This window comes from Miscanthus floridulus, chromosome 19, assembly GCF_019320115.1.
Source record: "Miscanthus floridulus cultivar M001 chromosome 19, ASM1932011v1, whole genome shotgun sequence".
Lineage (NCBI taxonomy): Eukaryota > Viridiplantae > Streptophyta > Magnoliopsida > Poales > Poaceae > Miscanthus > Miscanthus floridulus.
Window position 1 is genome coordinate 105,299,520 of NC_089598.1, and position 13,048 is coordinate 105,312,567.

The following is a 13,048-nucleotide window of genomic DNA, read 5'->3' on the forward strand; positions in this document are numbered from 1 at the left end:
ACTAGCGCCGACGTCTAGGACCACAAGTCAGAGGCAAAGACAGCATACCACATCCAACATCCCGCAGACGCGCGCGATATGATCCGACGGACAGAAAATCCATATGCCAATAAACCAAAACACACACATGTATTGTATAGCATTAGTGAAGAAAAAAAGTGAAAAAGAGAGAGACGTAATCAGATAACATTATCCTCTCAGGATTTGATTACAAATTACAGCAATCAGTAATGCTCACGAAATTTGGTATATATACATCTTCTCGTCACAATTCACAAGCCGGTGGCACCGAAGGGAACTAATTCAACAATTAATAATAATAAATAGGATGAAAACTGAAGTATACGTATACATACATAATGATAAGATTATACCAAATGTGTCTTCCTGCACAGTAGGAGTATCTATCAATCTATGTACTGTACCATACCAGCATTTTTATTTTTATTTTACAGCAAGCATTATTTTTGTTTTGGTCTGTACAAGAATGGCGCATTGACATAAGCATCTGTCAAATTGTGTTGGTTGCTGAGGGAATGAACAAATGAATGGCAGAACAAATGCTGAGCTGCAGAGGAGACTGCAGGCAGAGGCAGAGGAGCCGAGAGGGGGGGCGCTACGGCGACTTGGAGCGGCAATCGATGGGCATGGCGGTGCCGTTGCCGGGGTAGTTGAAGAGGAAGCGGCAGGAGATGCGGGTCCAGAACTGGAGCGAGGCGAAGATGCCGACCTTCCAGGTGGTGCGCGCCTTGCCGAAGAGGTCGAGCGGCACGACGGCCTCCCGGAGCGCTCCGGCCATGGCCTCCATCCCCTCGGGGCTGAGCTGCCGCCCCGCCGACACCACCCGATACCGGAGCGGCAAGAAGCTGCGGCGCGGCACGGCGAAGGTTCCGGCCCGCAGCAGCGCCACATCGGCGCCGCGGAACCCGACGGCGAGGTTGACGCGGGAGAAGGTGGCGTCGGTCTTGGAGTTGGAGTTCTCCGCCAGCACCGTGAGCGCCAGCTGCAGGTCCCGGATGGTGCCCGACTGGTCGTACACCAGCGTCTCCAGCCGCGCGTCGGAGACCAGCAGGTACGGCGTCTTGGGCTTGTACAGCAGGTACACGGCGAACACGGTGGTGCCCGTCACGATCACGCCGATGGCCAGCACCGTGCACAGGATCACCAGCGCCCACGCCAGCCCGGAGCTCGGGCGCTGCTCCTCCTGCCGGATCTGCTGCCGCCTCTTTTGGTGCCCGTGGCCCTGCGCCGGCGCCTCGACGCCGCCGGCGGTCGGAGCGGCGGCGGCGGCAGCGGCATAATGGATACCGCGGGCTGGCTCTGTGGTGCTGGGCATTGCTGCTCACTCCGGCGCCGCTGTGCCGTGCCGGCGGGGCCGGGATGGAAGGGATTAATACTGGAGGAGTGGCATGGGGGCAAACCGGCAAAGCAGAGGGAAGTATGGTTAAGGTTGGGGAAGGGAAGGGTTTGGTATCTCCGCTTCATTCCTTGCTCTCTTCCCCAGCTTCCTTTTCCGGAGCTGATCTGCAAGCGCAAGGTGCCTCCTTGCTCTCCTCGCTTGCTTGCTTTAGACCTTCAGTCTTGCGCTACTTAGTTTTAATTTTAAATCATCAGACACATCAGATCTGGGCCCCTGCTGGCTTTCGGCATGTCCGGGCCGGGTTGCAGGAAGAACGACACATCATCAGTGAACAGTGATGATCACCCATGGGCTTTCTCAGTTTCTCGCATCTGGGCCCAGCAGCTGGTCACTGACAGTCTGACATTAGCAGTAGCAGTTAACCCCAAGTGAAGTGATGATTAACGGGTTTCAAACTTTCAAATACGTACACACCCCACCATCAGGAATCAGGAAGACTCCCCTCCATTTCACATGGTCCATCCGGCACACATACCCAGATGGAAGAATACTTGAGCAATGTTTAATGAAATTAACTCCATGAAAAAATTATGTTTTCAGCTCGGAACTAAAGGATGTATGGTTCTTTCCAGTGTGGTAGAGAAGATGCCGTCGGAGTGAAAGGGAGTGGCCATCGGAGTAGGGCTTCGAATCTGGGGAGGATGGAGGACGTTTGAGCCTTGAGGTAGAAGATGCCGACGAAAAGGTGAACACCAAAGAAGAAGCGACTGACGCCATAAATGGGCTCTTTGTGGGCCAGACTCTCATAACAGGCCCAGGGAGATTCACAACTTTGAAATCAGCAACCTGCAGTTTGCTGCATTTTGTAAGACTAATTTTTTCTCCTTCTCTCCTAAGATTATATTATATTAACAAATAAATCCATGCGTTGCAACGATACTTATATCATGTGTCATACATTCTGATATGTTTTTGGAACTCATTCTAATACGTTTTGGAAATAGACTCGGTAACGTGGTTAGAGGTGGGCTATACAAACTCGTATAAGCATGAGTTGTGACTTTGGATTACGAATGAGACATAAGCCAACCCTAATCTCGAATTCATCACGGTCCTAAGTTCAGGTCACAGGACACATGAATTATTACTCTTAGTAAAACTGGGTATGACTCTTATGCTCTGGAGAGTGGAGGGACACACAGATGATGAGAAGAGGGTGTGATGGACGAAAAAATAGAAGAGAAATTTCGAAATCACATACACTGAGGAATCTTTTCGCTATATCTTCTTCGTTCTAGTTCCTATCTAGTTCATTCTTACTCTATGATCAGGTGAAAAACGTGGGATGGCTGGTCGAGGACACGCGCTGCGGAGGCGTCCAACGGTGGCTTGGTCGCAGGTGTGTCGGGGACACGCGCTGCGAAGGCCGGAGGCGCTGAAGAACCGCCAGGTGGTCAGGTCAGCGTCAAAGCAAACGGCGAACTTTCCATCTTCGTCGTGCACCAACCACTACCATACTAGCCCGTGAGCTGCGCACCCATGTGGTTGTGGACTGCAATTGCAAGCGGGGCACGCGTCCGCGAGCGAGCCGCAGACCGCGGTGGCCTCCCGCCGGAGCAGTCCCGGCCGCCGCGCGCCGTGGGCTAGCTAGCTGATCTCGTGCGCCGGCCGTCGCCGTTTGTGGTGCCGGGTCAGGCACCTACCACTATTGGCGCTAGTCCCCCCGGCCGTCCTCCAATCTCTACGACCTCGGACGGGAGATTGCTTGTGACGACGATCGAACTGACGGCTGGAGTCGAGGCCGTCGAGGGGCACCAGGCACTACAGGACAGTCGGTCTCAGTCCATAGCCGCCGTTGGATTTGACATTTGACCACGATGAGTTGAGCTAGCAAGCTCTCGCTTTCTTCGTTCCGCGTTGGTGCCTCTCCCTCTCCGACGACGACCCCCACCCGGAACGGTGCAAAGCTGAGTGCCTGTTCGCTTGCTCATAAATGATCGTAAATTTTCAGCTAGAAACAGTGTTTTTCTCTCACACCAAACCAGCCAACAGTAAATAATCCACGATACGATACGGCCTCCCGAACAGGCTGAACTCAGCTGTCCTGCACTCGCTTCTGACGGTCAGGTCAACACGCCTGCCTATACATTTCCAGGCACATTGAAAGGCGTGCCCAGTTCGTATGGGATCGTTGGGTGGTGTGAGAGAAAAATGCCGTCCGTTAGCTGATACTCCACCAATTAATGTCAATGTCAATAGGACCGCCAGACATTGGAGTATGAGTCAAATACCACCAATGTCAATGTCAATAGGACCGCCAGACACGCGTCTCCGGCCGGCCGAGTCGTCATGCTTGCGCTCATCGTCAGCTCGTGCGGTCCAGTCCCATCTACGTCGAGCCGGACGAGACCCACGTGTCCATTGAGCGGAGCGGAAAACGTGTGAAGCAAGGACTGGCTACGGCCGTTTTGCAGGTTCCTCTCTGACTCTATCGGCTTGTTCGGTTGGCTAGTTCGTATTGTTGCTGGTTCGTTTACGTGAGAGAGTGGTACTGCTGGCTGGTTCGCTGCTACAGTGCTCATGGGAGGGGGCTGGCCAGCCAGCCCCAGCCCAGCGAACGAGCGGTATAGCCCCAGCGCATGCAGAAAAGTCCTACAAAATAGTTTAGTAGTAGGAAGCGTTTAGAGTAATTTTCCAGTGAAAACAGAAAGAATCCTTAAAAAGAGCCCTTTCAAACAAGACCTACATATACATATACACGACCAATCGATCGAACTTGTTTTTCATGCAGGCTCGTCATCACTGTCGCCTTTATATATAATTTGTGGCCTTTTATATATAATTTGTAACGATGCAATGAACGTCGATCCGGTGATGTGTACGATTGGGGCCATGTTTTTCAAAAAAAAAAAAAAAAAAAATCAGTGCGACGACACTCATGAAGCAACCATGGGCATCCGTGACACATGTCCATACGAACGCATTCAACATATGAGAGAGTTAGTTTTTCTTTCCAATTATTCCTCCTAATTTAAGCAAGAGTCTCATACGTTCGATGCATGCACATAGGCACGTGTCATGAATCCGGTGAGCCCATGAGGACAGTTCCCGCTGATTTTTTTTCCTATTTTTCATGGTGCATAGCACGCATTCGTTAAGGCAAACATGTGCACACTTTTTCACCTATCTAATCTCTATATTTTTCTATCCACGAGCGCCGTACGATCTAAGACTATAGAACCGGTGACAGAGCTAGAGCAAAATAAGGAACATATACTCGCCTTGTGGGATATTGATATTATGTTTTTGTTAGTCCTGGCAAAAAAAAAAAAAAACAACAAAAAAATTATAAAATTTGCTTGGAATTTCGGCGTAACAAAGCCTTTTACAACATATTATTTTTTTAAAAGCGCGAAGAAGCTAGGGGGGAACATGCATGTAATACAGTTTTCCATTGAAGTTAGAATGGTCGTCGCGTATGAACCAGACTAGGCAACAAACTTGAAATAAGCTCAGCTAATGTCAGACTGGATTGGTGGGTTGGTGCTACACCGGATTACTAGTGAGGTAAATGATGGCACTAACATTATCATAATAAAACAATGGTAGCTCGATGAAATGGGGTGTGTAGCTCCATATAGCAACTGGCACAACCAGATAGCATCAGAGACATGTGCAGTGATACTCAATACGGGTTTAATTTGTAGCTTGTATTGTGATAGCCTACATAAGGGTCTAGTGTTTGATATCCAATCTAGCATAGCCTTATGCTTTTGAGCAGTATTTGGTTATCCTGCATTTTGACTTTGCACAACTTAAAACTCTGTTTTGTTGCCTACCCTAGATGCTGAAATGCGTACACTACTACACAAATGATTTTGCAAGGCGGTGGCCAAACATTAACCGAGACGGTCACAAAATTCAACCGTCTCCAAAAATGCCGGCCGATTAACGGAGGCGGTCGTTTTCATTTACGGAAATTGCCCGCCTCGTAAAATCGATTTACGGAGGCGGTCAAAAAATAACCGCCTCCGTAAATGGATTTTCGGAGGCGGTCATCTTAAGACAACCACCTCAAAAAATGGTCTATTTTCATAGGCGGTCGTCTTAAGATAACCGTCTCCATAAATCAAAATCTGGAGGCGGACAACTATAAAGCCCGCCTCTGTTAATAGCCGAGGCCCAGCGCGCGGCCTGTTTCCTCTCTATCGGGCCTATATATATACCTAGCATTAGGGTTTTAGGGTCACTCATCCCCTCCCAACTCACTCAGCCGGCGCCTCTCTCCTCCAAGCACGCGACTCCCACTCTAGGCGCGCTCCCTCCCCTCTAGGCCCGCGGCTCCCTCTCCTCCCTCTCCTCCATGTCCTCCCTCTCCTCCGTCCGCAGGAGGGGGCTCGCACCAGGGGCCTCGCGGTGGTGGGCCACGCGCCCCTGGCCGGCGGCGGCATGTGCGGTGGGAGCAATGGGGTGGAGGCGGTGGAGTCCCGGCGATGGAGTCCCGGCGGTGGCAGCGACAGCGGGGAGGTTGAGGTCGGCCGGATCCAGGCGAAGGTTGGCCGGATCCAGGTCGAGGTCGGCCTGCTGCGCCTCCCTCTCTCTCTCTCTCCCATGGCGGCGGCTCCCTCCCTTCCTTTGCCATGGCGGTTGCGCGGGGCCGTGCCCAGATCCGGACGGCCATGCCCAAATCCGGTGGCGCCACACCTAGATCCGACGGGGCCGCGCCCAGATTTGGCGGGCCCTCCTCCGATGGATGTGGTGGCGGTGGCGCCAGTGACGGGCTCGATGGTGGGCTCGATTGGGCTCGCTTGGTTTTTATTTTAATTTTTTAATCGATTAACAGAGGCAAGCAGCTTAATGCGACCGTCTCCATTAATCGATTAACTGAGACGGTTATTGCAACCGCCTTGCCTCCATTAAGTTTTCTGTACTAGTGGTAATTGCTCTTTTTTGTTTGGTTGCATAACATGTATATGCAATTCTTAGAGATTGGTAACATTACCCATTCTCCATTCTTGACCATACCACCTCTACCTCTGTGCCCGCTTTCCCTCTCACGGTCTCGCACACTGCCATCTCTGCCTCACTCTTGTGTGGTCTCACTCTATCTCTCTTGTCGGTCTCTATTGGTATGTAATTAAACCTTCGAGGGGATCTCCCTGAGAAGCAACTCCTTGAGGAGGAGATCGCCTGAGCTATAGCGAGGGCGTCCCCTGCATACACTCTGACGTCTACGGCAAGCTCACAAGTACATTGTCATCCCACGCGCTGGGGCAAGAGAAAGAGATACAACCTTGCTTTCGACGACGCCATTGCCAAGATCCCCAAGGTGGCTAAGTTCCTCAAGGTGAAGGACAGGTACGACCCGGTCGGAATCTTCTCCATGCGCCGTGCATAGAGAAGATGGCGCATCTCAAACATCATCTTCTCTAATGTTAGAGGCCCTAGATGATGTCTCCGTGTTTGCTGTGACAACTATCACTGCAAGGGCTACTCCTCCTCAGCTAGCCCGTGCAGCGGCGACGGCATGCTCCTCGGCGGTCCATGCAATGGCAGCAGCGCGTGCTTCTCGGCACCCCAAGCGCTGTGGTCATCTCATTGATAACCTATGTGGCATAGTTTGCTCAACGGTAGCCCGTGTGGCACTGCGTGCTCCTCCTAGGCGGCAACGAGCTCCTCGGTAGCCCTTGCAGCGGCGACGTGCTCCTTGGCAGTGGCAGTCTTCACGTCGTGCTTCACGGGGCCGAGGCACTATCGAAGAGGGGAAGAGGGAGGTGTCGATACTCAGCCTGTTTGGGAGGCCGTATCGTATCGTGGATTATTTACTGCTGGCTGGTTTGGTGTGAGAGAAAAACACTGTTCCCAACTGAAAATTTACGATCGTTTACGAGCAAGCGAACAGGCTGACTATCCTACATTGCAGGTATAGGTTGCTGCATTGCGGGTGCAGGCAATTGTATTGCGAATGTTGCATCTGACGATATGGTCAATTTGGGAGAATCCGTGGATGCAAGTTTCTAGTGCTTCGATTATAGTACTTGCCTATATAAGGAGATAACTTGTACTGCTGTAGCCTAGGGGAAGGAGTTGTACCTAGGCAACCGATGAGACCCTACATGTAGTTCTCATGTGTGAGCATGTGTTTGCACTGTATACATCTAATGTTTTTGAGTATTTTAAACCTTTATAATATTATGATCATGCGTATCCGCACGTTAAGTGGGAGGTCATGAAACACCTCCCTTTGGGCCTGTTCGGCTGGTATTAAAGCCGGCTGGAGCTGTTTTGTTGTGAAAGAAAAATACTGTAGATTCTAGCTGATAAGCCGACTGATAAGTTTAAGGGAATAGGCTAAAGAGTCACTTGTCAGCTTGTACATTACAGCTTTGATATACAAAGGGAGCATACCTTATTGCCATATTCCCTACTAGCTAGAACGCACATGCACTGCGTTGTCGACTAGTATATGTGGTCAATTAATTGAGGGAAATATTCTGTCCACGTGTACAATCCGTTACTACGATCTCGGCTATGCATGCTCAATTAATTGACGCCGGCCAGTTTAGCGCGAGTCAGCCCTCTTCGTTAGAGAAGAGCGACGACGACTAATTCAAACCCTGGCATCAGACATGCATGCATCTTACGTCACCGGCTAATAATTCGGCGTGCATCTCTTCAAAAAAAAAAAAAAAATCGGCGTGCAAAACGAATGGCGCGTCGCAAGGGCGGCAAATATAATGCACGAGCGATGGAACGTCAAGGAGAAGAGAAAAGTCCCCTCTTACGTACTTGATGGCCTGTGCTGACTTGGCTTGTGTCATTGTGACTGCTCGTGCCAAACCCACTCTCCACTCAGCTCACATCCATGCATTGGGCTTGGGGTCTTGGGCTCGATCTGCCAACGTTGGACTGACTTGCATTGGATGAGGATGATGACTTGACCATGCTCCATCTCTCTATCCATGCATATGCATGCATGCATGCTGCCTGCCACGACCACGGTTGGCTGGCACTAACGAACCCCCTCCTTGTAATTAATATATACAACTATTATTGTCCTAATAAACTGGAAAAAGTAAACAAAAAAATAGATTTCGACCCTTGTTTCACTGGCGGATACAGCAACTTTGCCGAGTGCCAAGGGCACTCGGCGAAGCCCAAAAAACACTCGGGAAAGGGTTTGCTGAGTGTTACACTCGACAACCCCTTTATCGGCAAACGCTAGATTGCCGAGTGTTTTTTGTCGGACACTCGACAAAGACGTTGCCGAGTGTCCAAAAAACACTCGGCAAACTTTTTTGCAAAAAAAAGACACGCCGACACCACGCCCGCACCACCAGCACCGCCGCTGCCACCACCATCCGTGCCGCCGTCCCCTCCGCCGCCTGGGGTGCGCCGGATTTGGAGCTCAAGGTGGCGGAGCTCGCCGAATCTGTAACACCCCGGTGTTATGCCTGCATTTAGGCACTGCAAATCACGCATATCATGCATCATCAAGCATCCAAATCATACATGCCTAATCATGTGAATAACAATTGAAACATTGCTTTGAAACATCTGAAACATGCGTGAAACCTGAATGTTGCATACACCTGTTTAAGAATTGTTTTGCCCTGAATTTTTCTTGCTAGGTTAGTAAAACATGTTTGGCTACTATTGTAAATCATCTAGCAATGTTTAGTTCAATTTTTGGAGCAATGTTTGTATTCAAATTAATTCAAAATTTGGCTTCAAAAATAAATTCCAAAAATTAGGGTTTTGAGCGCTATAGGTGGTTACCTGGATCTGCTTGGATGACTATGAAGTCATGGTATAACTAAGTGTTAAATGAAGTTGAGACCGGACGGAGACTTGCAGAGTTTTGGACTGTAGTGTTTTCCGTCTGTGTCGATTAAGGACCGACCGTTGTTGGGCCTCGAGTCATGTTGAACGCATGTCTTACATTTAGCTGGCCGGATAAAGTACCTTCCGATAGCGAAGCTGGGAGATTTTTTGGGCCGAGTAGATTGCCCGCAACGCACTGTGCCGGAGCAGGTGTGGTAGGACACGGGGGCGGGATAATAAGATCAAAGTGCAGTCGGTCGGCCCCCGGGTACATGTGGTTCCTGGCAAACTCGAGATTCCTGGAAAGTTGACTCGGTGATCAATATCTCACTTTAGCGGGTGAGTGAGGTTTGTGTAAGGAATAAATCACCAGCTGGTTAGGAATCGATTCGAATCGCCATCGCTCCTGGATAGTGAGCACTTGACTTGAGTTACTTCATCGTAGTAAATGTTATGGAACACTTGAACAGTTATAATGAATATGACAGTATGGAAGTTGTTTAATGATCATTGGTTATCATTATCTGCTTAATCACATGTTTACTCTAGTATAGGTGCAAATCTAGTCGATAGGTTAATAATAATTAACTTGGCAATAATGCTTTTCGAGAAGTTCTTGAAATGCTAAAAATGCTTCTTTTTGCAAATGAGTCAGCTACCCTACTATAAAGCCCTTCATAATCCTTGGTGTCGCTTATTTTCGGTTATGTCGGGTAAGTCTAGCTGAGTACCTTCTCGTACTCAGGGTTTTATTCTCACTTGTTGCAGATGGGCAGATGTATTACGGCTACTGTATCAACTGCCTCTATCCTGCGATGGGTGATGCTTAGGACCATGGGCATGGTCATTCCTTACGTCTCATCTGATGCTTTTGTTGGAGATGATCATTCGCTGGCACTATATTTAAACTCCGTGTGAGTGTGTGTGTGGTTTGAACAAATGACTTCTGCTACTTTTATTCGAACTGGTTTGTAATAACTATGTTGAAACTCTGATGTATCTGAGATTGTGAACTTTTATGTAATATGTGATGGTGACCGCTAAACTCATTACGATCTTGGCTGGAATGGAAGTTGGTTTGAAATCCTTCGTGATTTCACGGACTACCGGGTTATACGGGCTTAAGTTTGCTAAATCGTCTGCTCTGGCGGATGATTTTCTTACTTAATTTCGTATAATTGGTCGGTTCTGTTACAGATGATTTTCTTACTTAATTTTGTATAATTGGTCGGTTCTGTTACAGCTGGTATCAGAGCATGGTTTAGCGTGTTACTGTTCACAAGTGTATTTAAAACAAAAAGGCATTTGAAAAACGTGATTTCCAAACCATAAAGTGTGCCAGTGGTCATATCCTCTATGCCCAGTTAAGGACTTTAGGTGGCCTAATTAAGTACTGACTTGGGGTTCTTGCATCATATTTCTCTTTCGTCGCTCATACGGCGTGCTATTGTATGAGTGCCACTTGTTTGAGTGGTAATGAATGGATTAGTTGCCTCTACGCGTCGGTAAGTGTGAGTTGTGAGAGCATGATCGGATACACCGCCGATCTAGGGTGAATGCTTATATGATGCTGGAGTAATTACATGTTCTACGCATGTTTTACAAAGGTATCTCATGTATGGGTCTTCCGTCTATGGAGGCGATGCCGTCAATAGGACGATGATTCGGGTAGTTACTACCGTTGTACACGTATCTGGGGATTCGTATAGAGCGTGTAGATAAAACTTTACTGCTTTTATGCATTCATTGGGAATTGGGCTGGAATGAATCTTCTGCAGGTACATAACAATGCTATCGTGTAGAACGTATTAGCTATGTATTGAGAGATCGTTGTATGCCATCGAATTCGTCATTAGAAATTATTTATTTCCTAAGTTTGTGAGAACGTACGGCACGTACATACATCATGTTACTTGTGCATTTCATTCATGTCATGCATTCCTCCCCTTATAAATTGATTATCTCTTTTGATAAAAGTTGTATCACCTAAAATATGTTTTCCCCGAGGTAATAAAAGAACTTTTGCTACAGATGGCCCGCACGAAGCAGACCGCCTGTAAGTCCACCGGAGGAAGAGCACCTCGACGTCCGTTGGCCCTGAGGGAGCACCGCACCACGGACACCTTCTTGAGTGAGTTTGACATGTCAACTTTGCTTTGGAGAGTGCTCCATGATGTGGGGTACCCAGAGGGTCAAGAGCCGGTGTACTCTTGGAATGAGAGCCAGTTAGCAGAGGATGGACTTGCAGTGGTGGAGATCACGGTTCCTGCTCTCGGTGATGCTCCAGATTGGGATGGTTGGCATTTGGAGTTTGAGGGTCGCACTCCAGCTGAGGGTGCAGAGGGAGCAGCCTTCCGTGTCATCAGGGACATTATGAGCAGATTTCCCAGTGAGCTTGCAGCAGCTCTAGCTGGTACTTTTCCTAGGGATGATCCTCGTGATGCCATTTGGGTTCAGCCTCAAGGAAGTGCATTGGTCAGAGGTCCAGCTGAAGGACAGGCTAGCGACAACCTGGCAATGAGTGCTATGTTCGCCGCCATCAGAGCATATGAAGGTCTCGAGAGTACCTACTGGACTTTGACTGGCTTGCGTAGTGAGGATAAGCTAAAAGGAAAGAAGCAGAAGAAGAGACAGGCACGTGCTATAGCTAGCTTGCAGGAGCAGTTGGCTGATATGAACTTACAGCGAGATCAGGCGGTTGAGAGAGGTGATAGAGCTATGCAGTGAGTGCATACGTTGACTCAAGCCAACAACAATGCAGACCGCATGATTGGACAGCTGGTTCAGGAAAGGAATGAAGCCTGGAACGCAAGAAACCTTCTGCTGCAGAGGGTCGATGAGCTAGAGGAATACAATGGCTACCTGCACGAGGAGTTTCATGCGCTCTACAATGGGGTTGGCCCATATGCTCCACCAGACGCCGCTGGCATGGACATCGACGATGACAACGAGGACGAGCCTGCAGTTTCACCTGGGGGCGATGGTGACGTCTCTGATCCCGACGATGGCCCCGAGGAGTAGGCTAGTTGCCTTGCGCTAGTATCTAGGTCCTGCCGTGATGACCTTTCTTTTGTTGGCATGTAACCTATTGTATGTTGCTTCGAACGTATGAGACTTGGCATGTGGTTGGAACTGATTTTCGAATGCGATATCTGAACGCATAAAAAGTCCAGTGTATGTATGCTGGCAATTTAATTGTATGGACGCGATGTTTGCCGTTGAAGTAATACGATTAAGTGATGTTGTTTTAATTGGGATGCGATTGTTGTGCCTCTGTTTTATTGCATGAATTTATTCTCTCTAGTAAATTCAGTATGGCATAATTTTTCCTTCACTCGCAATTATTACAGCTTCACTCAATCGTTATTTGTTGCTGAAATATGCAGATGACAAACACTCGCCGAACCACGTATGAGGCCGCTGAGCCCGGTGCTAACGGTGCGGGGACTGGTGGTGGTGGTGGAAACCACGGCAACAACAATGACTCCCCATGAACCACATTTGCCACCTCCCCCGTTTACCCCTGAGATGTTCCTCGCACAGCTGCTCGGGAGTCAGCGCAACGTGGAATAATCCCGGAAGAACATGGAGGATCTTCTGCGAACCATCGCCAACAACGTTCAACGTGGTAACAATCAAGGTGGTGGCATGGGAGTGAACCAATATAGCACCTTCAAAGATTTCATGGACACCAGGCCGCCAGTATTCAAGGAAGCAACAGAGCCACTCGATGCTGAGGAATGGATCAACATGATGGAAGATAAATTCCGTGTGTTGAGAATGACTGAGGTTCTAAAAACGGAGTATGCTGCACTTCAATTGCAGGGACCGGCGGGAATATGGTGGAAGCACCATCGCACCACC

General features: G+C 49.0%; 1 protein-coding gene across 1 annotated transcript; it reads right to left on the minus strand.

Moving 5' to 3' along the window:
• Positions 1–403: 403 nt before the first annotated feature.
• Positions 404–1,542, minus strand: LOC136525154 (uncharacterized). The gene has a single exon (XM_066518155.1). It carries the CDS (start codon positions 1,334–1,336, stop codon positions 617–619), a length of 720 nt encoding a protein of 239 aa, XP_066374252.1. The 5' UTR covers positions 1,337–1,542; the 3' UTR covers positions 404–616.
• Between the last annotated feature and the right edge of the window lie 11,506 nt (positions 1,543–13,048).